Below are 13752 nucleotides of genomic sequence, written 5' to 3'. Positions count from 1 at the left end.
TAAGCTATTGGGATTATACCCAAACAAAAAGTTTTTACAAAGTGAAGGAAATGATCCACAAAACAAAAAGGCAACCTCTCAAATGGGAGAAGATATTTGAAAATGACATATAAAATAAAGGGTTAATATCCAAAATATAGAGAGAACTCATACAACTCAACAACAGCAACAACAACAACATAAAAAAATAATTTGATTAAAATGAGCAGAGGACATGAATAGACACTTTTCCAGAAGACATCCAGATGGCCAACAGACACGTGAAAACATGCTCAACAGGATCATCAGGGAAATGTAGACTAAAACCACAATAAGCTATCACCTCACACCTGCTGGAATGGCTAAAAATCAAGGACACAAGAAATAACAAGTGTTGGTGAGGATGTGAAGAAAAAGGAACCCTCATGCACTGTTGATGGGAATGTAAATTGGTGCAGTCACTGTGGAAAACAGTATGAAGAGTCCCCCCAAAATTAAAAATATAAATATAAATATAAATATATATATAATAAAAATATAAATACCACATGATCCAACAATTCCACTACTGGGTATTTACCCAAAGAAAATAAAAACACTAACTCAAAAAGATATGTGCAACCCTAGGGGCACCTGGGTGACTCAGTGGGTTAAGATATGTGCAACCCTATGTTTATTGCAGTATTATTTATAAGAGCCAAGATATACAAGCAACCCAAAGGCCCATCCATAGATGAATGGATAAAGAAGATGTGAGATAGATAAATGGATAGATAGATATACATCCAGCAGGTATATAGATATACATCTGTCTATCTATCTATATATAATTAAATATTATAATATTACTCAGCTATAAAAAGAATGGCATTTGCTACAACATGGATAGGCCTAGAGTATAATGCTAAGTGAAATAAGTCAGTCAGAGAAAGAAAAATACCATATGATTTCACACATATGTGAGATTTCATAAACAAAACAAATGAACAAAGAAAAAAGAGACAAACAAAAAATAGACTCTTAGGAGTGCCTGGGTATCTCAGTCAGTTAACTGTCTGCCTTCGGTTCAGGTCATGATCTCAGGGTCCTGGAATCAAGCCCTGTGATGGACTCCCTGCTCAGTGGGGAGTCTGCTTGTTCCTCTCCCCTCCCCCTCCCCCTGCTTGTGCACTCTCCCTCCCTCTCTCTCTCTCTCAAATAAATAAATAAAATCTTTTTTTTTTTTTTTAAATAGACTTTTAAATACAGAGAACAAACTGGTGGTTGCCAAAGGGGAGGTAGGTGGGGAATGGGTGAAGTAGGTAAAAGGGGTAAAGAGTACACTTATCTTGAGCGCTGAGAAATGTAAAGAACTGCTACTGTGTACCTGAAACTAATGTAACACTGAATGTCAATTATATCTTAATTTTTAAAAGCAGAAAATATATATAACTTATTCCTATAGCTCTTCTGGGGGAAAAAAGAAGAAAAACAAAGAAAAGAAAAATTGAAAAAGTATTTTAAATAAGCAATTTTCATGTTCTTGGACATAACTCCTACTTACAGTTCCCTGTTAAGTAAAACATAATGCATTTGTTTCCCACTGTCCCCTGAACATTTTCTTTTTTCTGCCTCCTTCCTTTGCAATAGCCATTCTACATCATGAAAGAGAATGGTTGAGTTTTGTCTAAGGTACAGCAGAACCAGTAGGGAAAAGAAAAGTGAGTTGGGCTTTGTCTTCTGTAATTCCTCATTATGTTCTAACAACACATTTAACTTCCCAGGCAACACACCAAGGAATGCTTAAGCAAAAAGGAAAAGAGCAAGAAATTCCAAGTGAGGCACTTGGGATGGAGAAGTGCAGACCCTCTCCCTCCCAGACCATGATGCTAGCTAGCATTCCTAATTGTTACGTTTACTTGCTAAATCCTGGAGACCAGGAAACAGTGTCCTCATACCAAAACTGCATTTCAATCGGAAAATGTAGATACTTAGTTACTTTGTTATTGGGGAATACTTGATTGATACTTACTTGAGAAAGATCAAGAATTACTAGAGCAGACTAGACTAAGGAAAGCTTTATGAAATAATAGTATCTGACCATCCTGGACCTGCAAAAATTTCCCAGGCACACAGGGAGAAAAGTACTGGCTAACCCGCATAGTTGGGCAGGATGAAAATCAGACAGACATTGGACGCATTGGAAGGCAGGACATCAGGACCGTAGTCTGAGAATTCACAGCTGTGTCTCAGAGTTGCTGCATGTGATGGTTGACCATGTCCTTCCACAGTCCTGACATCTTCTAGAACTAGGCATATGTAAATTGAAATCAAATGAATATTTAATTTCATTTTTAGAATATTTAGGAGTATTTTGCAATTCCTCTGGAGAACTGCAGGCTCCTTGGGCTAGCTGACCCCTGCCAGAAAAGGCAACTGGTGTTGACTGCTTCTGAGAAGTCAGGAATGGTATGAAATGGTACCAGGATGTGTCACTGTCACTTGTTTGGTTTGCATTAAAAAAAAAAAAAATCAATCAGCAGTTGATTTCCTTGAGTAGGTACCTGAACAGTGTTACTGGGCCAAGATTTCTGGAAACTGTATCACTGATTAAGTGAAAGCAGGGCCCAAGTCCTTCTGTCACCAACCTTTAGCAATTCCAGACGTGGAAAGCCATCTGTACCCTGGCTAGGCCCAGGACAGCTGAATGCTGTAGGCAACAAGTCACCGCTCCTCCTTACCATTCCCGAGTCCCATCCAGTGATGTCCACTGATGTGCACTGAATCAGCTAGTGACTGAGCACAGCGGCAGATTCTGCTGCAGCTGTGGGAAAGCAAACCTAACATCTGCAACCCACTTCAGAGTTTTCAAAGCATTTTTCCCTCGTCTCTCCTGTGCTCTTTCTCCTATACAACCACAAGGAAGAGAGCAACTCAAATATGGTTTTTGTTACGTACTCAACTTGCATCCCTGCTCAGCCTGTCAAATCAGGCTGAAACATTATTGGTGAATATTTATTTGAGGATTGCCAGAGCATTTTTTTTTTTTTTTTTTGCTTCGCAATCATCAATTAAATTGGAAAACCATTTTCCAGCCTTCCTGAATGAGAGTGACTTCAGATGTTTCAAAATTTGCCCAAACTAGTGCCTACATCATATACTATTCAGTTCAATGAAGCGATTATTAAGTACTCTGTGTGCTGAGGGTGTCCCACTTATCACTTGTCACTTGTCACCCCTATTTAGCTCTAAGTGTGTGTAGTTCAGGAATTTTCTTTTATGTTCAATGTCTCAAGCAAGACCGGTTGCTGCTCTAGAAGGGTCTGAGGGGTCCATGGAGCACAGTCAGGAGATGGGATAGGGCGTGAAAGACCCTGTAATACATGGGAGCACAGTGTGCCAACCAAGGGAGCAACAGGAGGGGTGCTAACCCCATCTTGGGAGAAGAATATGTCTTGTGTGGCTTGGAAATAGATAGCCATCACATCTTCACAGTATGTTAAGGAGAAACATACTGTTTGAATTATAGAAAGTGGTGTGAAAGCATCCTGTCTGGGGAAGGCGGATGAAAGCATGCATATTCATCCCTTGGCTTTGTCTGTGTTCATCATAAGCCCCTCCCTTATCTCATCATGGCCTTGACTCCTCGTGAGCTGCACAGGATATTGGCTCTAAATAGATTCCTGGGAAAGGTCTGAAAATGCTGTGTCATGCCAGGGCGTGGGACACAGAAGGGACCAGGTGTGGACACCAGGACTGGGGGATAGGGCATTGACAGAATGGCTGGCTCTGTTTAACAAAATAGGCACGGCCGGACACAGACAAGACCACAGGGCCCAAACCTTGGTAACAACTGGACCACTCAACTGAGATGTTAGTTTTGGGATTCTCTACTTGCTCTCCCCTATGCATCCCCTACCCCCCACCGAGGCTGTCCTCCAGGCAAGGTTAGATGCTCCCTCTGGGGCTCCATCAAAGCCCTGACTGCCCCCTGCGGGCACTTGCTTTCTGTAGGGCAATCCTCTGTTCGCTTGTCACCCCTCTTGAGCTCTAAGTGTGTGTATATGCAGGGTTATGAGGAGAGTGGGTGACCATAATCTGACATACATTTTAATGGGTTATTCCAGCTGCTAATTAGGAGCAGACTGAAGGGTTTAAAGGAGGAAGCAGGCAGAGAGGTGTTCACAGCTTATTCTCTTCAACTTCCTCTGTCAGGATGCCTCATTCAGGCGCACAGCCATGCTTCCTTTGCAGCTACCCCTTCTAAGGGCACCCTGGTCCTCTTTCCAATTCGAAATTCCATTCAGTCCCTCCTTCAGGAACCGCTCAGTTCTCACCTCAGAGCTGTAAGCGCACTCAGGGAATTTGTTTTCCTTTGCCATCTCCAGAGGAGGGAACAGCGGCCCAGGACATTCAAAAGCCTGGCCAGGTCCATACAAAGAGCAAGGGGAAGAGCCAGGACTGCCCCTGAAGTCGGAGTCAAAGAAAATGAAAAAGTCTTTATACAAAGACGTTTTCCCTGAAATGCTTTTGTTGCTTGTCATTTCCCTCATTAAACTGGGATTTTGAAGAGTGCAGAGGTCATCATTTTCAGCATTGTATACTTGGCCTCTAGCATGGGGCCTGGTACAGGATAGACCCCAAAAAGTATTTGCTTATGTGGACATAAAAGAATGTCAAGCCCTCAAGAGTCTGTGGTTTTATGTTGTAAGCATTGTACCTCCCCACCCCACTGCAGCCCACTGCCTCACAGTGTTAAATGTCAGACAACTGGGAAGGTCCAAATCTATAAGAGCTAAGTGCAGTGTTCTAGGAAATGAGGCCTTATTATTCTAACAAAAGGTGTGGAGTGGGATCTTCTTAACACAGTAAAGGTCGGTGTAGAGACCCTTTCTTTTTCCTTCCTTCCTTGATCCCCAAGAAATTCTAGGATGAGAAGAATAAGTAGAAGGCAGTCCTACTGCATGTGAACTTCTGTGCCCTTGGCATGGACGTCTTGCTCTTACTGCGGGGGAAACTGACAGTGACAAGGTAATTGCTAAGTGTAACCAGGGCTGGTGTAGGAGCTGTGCAACGTGTTGAATGGCAGACAGGCCCTAAGAAGTGCATCCCTGTTCTGTAAGTGACCCTGTGGACTCACACTAAGTTACCTAGTTGCTCATGTTTTCTTTTTTCTTTTTTTTAAGATTTTACTTATTTATCTGACAGACAGAGACCACAAGTAGGCAGAGAGGCAGGCAGAGAGAGAGAGAGAGGAAGGGAAGCAGGCTGAGCAGAGAGCCCGACACGGGGCTCCATCCCCTGGGATCATGGGATCATGACCTGAGCTGAAGGCAGAGGCTTTAACCCACTGAGCCATCCAGGCGCCCGCTCATGTTTTCTTTAAATGGGAGACTTGAGTTCCCACTACCACGTGTATTCTTTAGAACGGCATCTACCCTGTTGTATTTTAACAAGTTGACAAATCTTCCCTGCAGTACTCAGCTTTCCCAAGGTGGGATCCTCATCTTTCTCCTCCGTGGATCCCAGTACTTTAGATAGTTTCAGGTTAATAGTAGGTGGTTGATGAAGTATGGGAAAGAAGGAGGAAGGATGGGAGATGGGTGGGAGGAAGGAAGGAACGCCAGCTTTCCAGGTCCTTCTGTCTCTTAAGTTTTCAGAGTGGGAACTAGGAAACCCTAGCCAAGAAAAGAAGGTGATACAGGTGGTAACTAAGAAGTATTGTATGTGGTGCCTATGGTAACACAAGATTGCCTTTTTGGTCCTTCAGTTCTACGAGCCTGCAGTAAGCAAGCGGTAAATGAGTAAATAGTGTGAACAGAGTAATGGTGCCCTTGACCGGGTGAACTTGAGAGTAACTGGTTCCCCCTCTCCTCCAGCTCTTGCTCCACCTCCAGGCTCTCTCCCCCCAGGCACTAGCTGCCAACCTGCCCCACTCCAGAGATGCACATCATATTAGAAGACCCGTTATTTCACCTTTCCTTTGAATTTACTCTCAAAATGATTTCCTAACAACATGTTCTTCAAGTTAGTCACATTTTGGCTCCATTCATCCAACAGGTTGTCCAAGACAGTTTCTAGGTCTTCCACACATGAACAGTGCAGGATAATAATTAGTAGTTATAATAATTAGTGGTAGTGGCATGATTAATTTTAATAACATAATAATTAATAGGTAAGAAATCATGAGGTCCCAGCTGGGTCATCTGTCAAAACGGGAGCATATTTCATTCTATCAGCCAAAGTAAGAGGAGAGCCTTGGTTAAAAATGAGATCCCTTATGGTTTGTCTCCCTCCCAATCCCATCTTGTATCTTTAGGGTAAATACCCAATAGTGCAATTGCTGGGTCAAAAAAAATGAGATCCCTGTGTTAGCATAAGCTTATTGAGTTAAGGGCTGGAAGAAACCTTGAGAATTAGCTGGTTCAACCACTCACAATTTTTTTTTTCCAGGTAAAAAGCAGCCTGAGAGGTTAAGGACTTTCCAATATCACCTTGCTTGTTTTAGCAGGGTCAGAACTCGGTATAAAATCCAGTGTTCTTTTCAGTACACCCATTTCCTACTGGGACACAATTTCTTCTCTCTTGTTTCCCAATGCTTTAACCCTCCTGATGGAAGTTCATCAACTTAGATGCAGAACTGATATGGACAGATCCTTAAGAGATGCTGGCAAACAGAGAGCCTGATGATAAATAGTGAGATGATGCAAGCACAAGGGCTGAATCCAGAAATAAATCATATCTTCACATAGTGTTTACAGAAATTGCATTTTGAATAATTTCCATAGAAATTATTTTACCCACCACAGGAATGTTTCTCCCTCCCACAGGGATTTGACAGAACAGAAAGAGAAGCAGAATGGAGGAAAAGCAGTAATTTAGATTTATATATAAAACATTAGTTGGAACCTAAGTAATCACCCTCAACTAATCAGAATATTTTATGCATTCTGCTTTTTAGTGGAAAAAGCAAACCACAAGAAAGCAGACATATATCAGAGATTTTTAAAATGCTTCCAGGGCTTATTCTAGGCTTTAAATTTCCCCCCCAATTCCCTGCATTATCTTTAAAATATCCCACTGCACACCTCCCTCTTCTTCCTCACATGTGTTCATTTGTCCATTTAATCAATCTGCCAATATTTACTGAGCCCCCCTCTGACATCCCAAGTAGTCTGATAGGTCAGAGATGAAAACATAGCCTTGCCTTCAAATGCAATGTCTGGTTAGAAAGTTATCTTAATAAGATCTAGTTTTTTCAGAGTTGTATTTCTCGTTCTGTAGGTGGATAGTAGCTCTGTAGTGAATATTTCCATTTGGCCTTCCAGATCCACCGTTATCATTTTTCAGCCTATTCTGGCCTTCTGGGAGATGGGGGATAGGGTACAAGGACTGACTTTTATGGACCGGATAAATCATGTTCCTTTGACCCAAGATTCAGCAAATGGGAGGAACCAAAAGATCAGCTCAGAGAATGAGAGGAGAGAGAGGCAGGGCTATCACCCCATGCCATCACCCCCGTCATCTCATTCCCCACACCTGCCAGGCTATGGGTGGCTATTGGCTACCTTCCTCTCCTAAGATCACAGCACCTGCTAGATAACCCTCTTCGAGAACTCTTGGGTTAGCAGCTCTTCAGTCATATAAATCACTGTGAATGTCAATTACAAAATAATGAATATATTTCTGAGAAATAACAAAAGCAAACGATTGGGAACTATGTGAACTGCCACCTAAGACAGCTAGAAAAAATGAAAATGGGTCAGATACCCTTTCTTGTTTTACTCTTTGAAAAGCTATGTGGAGGGGGCACCTGGGTGGCTCAGTCAGTTAAGCATCCAACTCTTGATCTCTTGATTCTGGTTCAGGTCATGATCTCAGAGTGTGAGATCAAGCCCCATGTCAGGCTCCACACTGAGCATGGAGCCTGCTTATGATTCCCCCTCTCCTGCTGCCCTTCCCCACACTCACACATGCATGCTCTCTTAGAAAAAAAAAAAAAAAAGATATGTGGAAAGCCATCTCATGGCCACAGTTAGGTGAGAAAAGTTTAATATTCCGTTTTTCATAAATCTAACCTGGCTGTGACAGGATGACAAGTAGGGCCCATTTTATCTGGTGGAGAGTAGCTGTAGTTAAGTATTTATAGATCTGATTATTTTTTTTCTTTACTCATTTGCTTTTTTAGATTCTACATGAGAGAAATCATATGGTATTTGTCTTTCCCAGTCTGACTTATTTCACTTAGCACAATACCTCCTTAGTTCCATCCATGCTGTCTCAAATGGCATGATCTTATCCTTTTCATGGCTGCATAATATTCTCTGTGTGTGCACACATAGGCATGCACACGTGTGTGTGAGAGATCTTCCTTAATCACTTGTCTACCAGGTGACACGTTGCTTCCATATCTTGACTATTATAAATAATACTATAATAAACATAGGGGTACAGAAGATCTTTTCAAATTAGTGTTTTCATTTTCTTTGTATCCATCCTATTTTTACTCACTTTACAGATATGAAAAAAGAGGCACATGAAGGTTAAATGGTTCACTGAGATCAGTAATGGGGTCAGCATACAAATTTTCTCCGAGTTCATGCTCACTTCTACTTATTAAGGACAAAAAGTAAAGAAAATGACAGCTGATTGCAACTGTCAGTGGATTTTGGAAAAATCTAACTTTTCCAGATCTAACTGGTTAAGATGGGATTTGACTGAGGCAGTGAGGTTTAACACTCTCCCTGCTTCAGGGAGATCAAGATTATCTTTTCATGTTGTTTTTTAAGAAAGATCACGATCTAACCATGGTGTCTCACTTTCAGTCGTTCCTAGCATCACACCACAGAGATAGAATATGGGAAAGGATCTAATAGAGTTTGATTACTAGACAAAATAGAAAGGAGCCTATTTAAAAAACACTCCAAGAAACTCTGTTGAGACCTAGTTCTTTTTGTAAAACATAGACTCAGAAGTGGGAAGCCTATTCACCCATTATGAAGTAGCTGGGAGCAAAGGGTGATTTTAATACAGAATGAGTGTTCTGGTAACATATAGGTTTTGTCTTCAGGGCCGTACCTTCTGGGACAGATACGGCATGCAAAGAGAGAGAACAAAGTAAAATGCTCTTCCAAAACTTTAATTTGCTGATTTCTAAGCTCCATTTCTTCCATGGAACATGTATCTTAAGACTGAACAATGGGAATAGAAAATACTGAAAGTAGTCTCCTACATTTCTAGAAAATTGTTTTCCCCATTCTGGATCCATACTTACAGGAGCAATTCTCTGTCTTCTTTGAAGAGCTGTACTCTGATGTGGAAACAGCAGTTTGAAAAACATATATAGAGAAAAGATTAAGTATGAACAAAAGTTCCAGGGCCTGTACCATCCCCATATAATCAGTCCTCTTCCTGGCACCCCACGCTAAGGATTCTACAAGTAATGGAGTCATTTCTCTGAAGATCAGCACATGCAAATTATCCACTTATGTCTGCTCTCTTTCCACCCTTGCCACCTTTTCCCAGTCCCAGTTGTGAAGTGGGAAAGATGGTTTTTAAGGTAAAAAAAAAAAAAAAAGTTGAATCTGGATGAAACTATGCATTGGCTCTTAATTTTAAGGGAAAGGTGCTCTGAGAAAAATTCTATTTTGCTACCCACATCACAGAGACACTTCTTTAATTTTGCTAGATGGCATCTTCCAGGAAAGTGATAGTAAAGTCTCCCTTAAGCCTCCTAAGCCATTCTCCCAAAGACCAGATAAGCCCCCGCTTATTATCCTTACACAAAGAAGATGGTATAATATGCACTTCACCACAGACTGCTAGGGAAAGACAGCATCTTTTAATGTTAGGGGTCAGAGATGAGTACATCAACCCTTTAAAAATCATTTAGTTGCCTCGACTTGGACACGTGACACAAATATGTGTCTTTAGGTGAAACCTTGCCTTTGGATCAGCCCTAGCCTTAGCTACTTCACTTTATACTGGTGTCACTTAATGCAGACCTTGTCTGGAGATTGTGGTTCTTTCTATCCTACTCTTATTCATTGTGTGATTTTTGTCAAGGTACTTAGTATCTTTGGATTACTTTCATCGCTATGAAACGAGGGGCAGAACTAGAATTAAGCCAAAGATGGTGGTGGGGGGAAGGCAATCCCCCAGTCATTGTTACAGTTTCCCGCATACTTCAGTGACACTCAGAAGTGATCTCACAGAAAGGTGGACTCTGTATCACTTTGATTTAGGTCCTTAGAATCTGAGTCCAATATAAGATGGCATGGCCCTACCCCAACTTATGAAGAGCAAGGTTCACCTCCACTATGGAATCTCCTCCTCCATATTTGAAAAACGTATTTAATATAAAGGAAAGGTCAGAGGTGAATGGGTTGTGCTTTAAGTAAGTTTTGAACATAGATGCCATCTAGTCTTTGCAGTCTGCAAAATTCTTCCTTAAGTGAATAAATATGTAGGGCAACTCTCCATTACCTTGATCAGCATCTAATACCAACCTGACACTTAGAATTAAATTAGAGAAACAAAATTAGATACTTTGAGACTGGAGGGCTGATTACACTACTAGAGCTAAGAGTGGATTTAAACTCTTTCCTTATCCCATTTAAATCTAACTAGATATAAACTCTCCATTACCGAGGAATAAAGGTGTGTCTGCAGAGGTGGAGGTTCCCCTTGATGTTCTTGGACAAGGAAACCTAATCCTTTCTTCTGACACACATGGTTGCAATAGAAAGCGTTCCCCAACTGCCAGTCTGGTTTTAATCTATTGTTTCAAGCAAGACAAGATTTGCAGGGACTGTTAAGGAAAGAGCAGAATTACCAGAACTTATTATAAAATAAAAATGTTGATGAGAAATCAAATTTTAAACAAGTTTTCAAAGTTGTAGGCACAAACATCTGTAGACATACAGTGTATGCCAAAAGTATAGGACTATACAAGTTTTTAACTGTATCTAAAGTCTGCTTTGAGTACAACATTTATATATCATTTTACTAAAGTTCGTTGGCTTACCAACAAACCAAAATAATAGCAGTGGTGAAATAGTGCCAGTAAATACAGTGATGCTTCATTTAAAAACACTGTTGGACAATGAACTATTCCACAAGTGAACTTCTCATGTAACCGAACTACTCCTGCATTATGCAAGCTTGTAAAATGTTAATCACTTCGTATGCAAACATTTCAAAAGTGTATTATACAATTTTTCATTAAAAGATACACTGAATAATAATTTTCCTGAAGATGCAGGATTAACTTTGATCAATATCTAATACCAACCTGACACTTAGAATTGGAGAAACAAAATTAGATACTTTGAGACTCATTAAAATTTAAAATTCTCATTAAAATATGTTGACTAGTGCACTTCTTAGAGGAGCAGAAAATGGTGACCTTACACAATGTTGAGCTTTTCATGCTACTTTCCCAATGCCAAAAGATTTCAGAATGTGGTTGTAAGAGAACAAAAGCAGACGAAACTAGCTTTGCTTTAAATTAAGACTAGTGTCTTTTCTACTGTCAGCTTTCCCTCCCGGCCATTAAAAACATACCAACCTCTGAAAATTAGTTACATACTTTGTCGAAGTAAAACTTAGATTTAAAATATGTGCCTGCTCTGTGCAAAGTATTATACTAGGTGCCGGGAGAAATTTAAAAAATATAAAACCTAGTCCTTGTTCAAGGAGCAACCTGGCTGGCTGAGTGACACTCAAGAGTCATCAAGTCACTACTGTGATGGGAAACAATTTACTACTCTACGCTTAGTTTATTTATTACTCTAAGTTTCAGGTACTTTAAAAAAATAGATATTGAAGTTGTTCCATTTGTGTTCAGATATACCCTCTTCAATGGGAATATGCCTTGGAAGTATCTCCCATGGAAATATTATCAGTCACGTTGAGTCTTTGCAGATAAAAGACTGAAATTACTGCTTGAGGAAATAAAGTGGGCAGGCCTGTGACAGCTTTCTGCTGTAACCCTCCTTTTATTGCTAGGTTTTATCTTCTAATCCAGATGGCTGAACATGTCAGAAGTCTAACCTTACTAATTCCTAGGGTCATTTAATTTAATTAATAACATATCTGTAAAAAACAGTATTTTAATGTTTAGGCATTTATAAAACTGAATGTTTACAAGGGATACTGTGCATCTTTGTAATGATCAATCATCCCTTTCACTGGCAAGCCTCTTAGCTCAGTTTCAGTAACCACCACATTTTTGGGGTTGTAAATATCTTTTGACTACTTACTTCTTCTCATTTCCATCATCTGAGCACTTCTATTCCACAGATTCTACCTGGTGGTCTCAAAGAGTTCCATACTTTTAATTACCATCCGTTTTGTAGTTTGGCTCTCTCTCCTGACCTCCTGACCTATTTAATAGTCATCACATTCGGAACTAAAGCACACATCTCAAATTTATGAGACAAAACCAAACTCAACTGATTTAAGAATAACACTTGATTTTCTTAGGGTTTTTGTTTTTTTGGCCTTCATCATTCCAATTCCTTCCCTGCTTCTTTCTACATTACACCAATTGCTCTTAAATTTCACCAGTACTTCGTACCACTCTTAAGAGATCTTAATGTATGGTTTTAATTCACAAACTTTGTCTTAACCTGTTAAGATTTCAGTTGCTTTAAGAGTATGGGCATCCTTATTCCATTTATCTTGTACCTCTCCCTGTGGAAATGTGGTAATTTTCAGTATTTGTTCAATAGATAAATACAAGAAAACACATAAAGGAACTCTGACTAATCTCTTCTTGCTACATGTTTATTGATAGGTTCTTTTCTGTCTGGGAGCTTTTTGAGGGCATGAGCAGAAGCAGGAATGCAGTGTGGATTCTTCTCATAATTTAACCCAAAATGCAAACAATTTCTTCCATCAGGTATCACCTTCTGAAGCCCTCCCTGGACCAGGCTTAAGCGCCACAATTATAACTATCCCTCTTCCCCAGTCTTGGGGTTTGCTTCTATAACACTTGAAACAGTGCGTTATTTGCCTGCTATGCACTAGGCCATGTAACATAGGTGTTTTGCACCTTCAGTAGCCAGCAGATGGTAGGGTTTAACAAAGGTCTGTAGATGGGTTTAACAAAGATTTGTAGACAGAATGCATCAATGAGGCCACAGAAGTCTCATAGGACCACTTAATGCACTCTAACCACACTGGGTAGGCCACATTCGTAGAGACACTTCTTAAAAGCTGCCTCTGCATGGCTAGAAGCCCAAAGGCAATTTATTTGACTTTCAATCTGAAATGCTGCTACTAAAATCCCCGAAAGACATTCTCCCACCAGGAAGCCTGCACCAAGACCAGGTCTCCAGGGAAAACACTAAAAAGCCAAGCCCCGCCCCGTTCCTGTCCCCACCTGCTGGGCAAAGACGGGACTCCAGTACGCCCGGAAGACCGGGGCGCTTACGCAGCAAGCCAAACAGCCGCAACTCTGGGACTGGCTCTCTGGGCAGACGTCACTCAAGTCACTACGGCTCCTCCCCTCTCAAGATGGCGATGCGCTCAATGTGGAAGGCGCGTGGGTGCTGGAGCTGCATCCGGGCACTTCATAAAGGACCCGAAGCTGCTCAGACTCCCCAGGTAACCATAGCTGGCCTTTCTCCCGCCAGCTTCCGATTCGACTAGGCCCTTCTTGTCTCCCCTCCCTCCACTGGTTTCTCTCCCCGCGTTTCCACTGGAGAATACCGAGCCGCTTTTCTCCTAAGGTCCGCTCTCCGAAGACTGCCTTCCTACTTGGAACGCGGCGACGTCGCACGGATGCGC

At 41.1% G+C, this 13752-nt stretch overlaps 1 protein-coding gene and 1 long non-coding RNA gene across 3 annotated transcripts in view; one reads left to right on the top strand and one right to left on the bottom strand.

Annotated features, from left to right (window-relative positions):
- Positions 1-8853: 8853 nt before the first annotated feature.
- LOC131809534 (uncharacterized) lies at positions 8854-13485 on the bottom strand. Its single transcript, XR_009345218.1, has 3 exons — positions 13346-13485; positions 10606-10768; positions 8854-9268 (listed from the first exon to the last, which is right to left on the bottom strand). It is a non-coding gene; the product is annotated as an uncharacterized LOC131809534 (long non-coding RNA).
- The window catches only part of WARS2 (tryptophanyl tRNA synthetase 2, mitochondrial), a 95707-nt gene continuing 95398 nt past the window's right edge, over positions 13444-13752 (top strand). For both annotated transcript variants that reach the window (XM_059136710.1, XM_059136711.1), the window contains exon 1: positions 13444-13569. In XM_059136710.1, the coding sequence (XP_058992693.1) occupies positions 13480-13569 (90 nt within the window). In that variant the 5' untranslated portion in view covers positions 13444-13479. The remainder of the gene's footprint in view (positions 13570-13752) is intronic.

The sequence above is a fragment of the Mustela lutreola genome, chromosome 10, assembly GCF_030435805.1.
Source record: "Mustela lutreola isolate mMusLut2 chromosome 10, mMusLut2.pri, whole genome shotgun sequence".
Taxonomy (NCBI): Eukaryota; Metazoa; Chordata; class Mammalia; order Carnivora; family Mustelidae; genus Mustela; species Mustela lutreola.
This window is presented reverse-complemented; position numbering and strand designations above follow the sequence as displayed.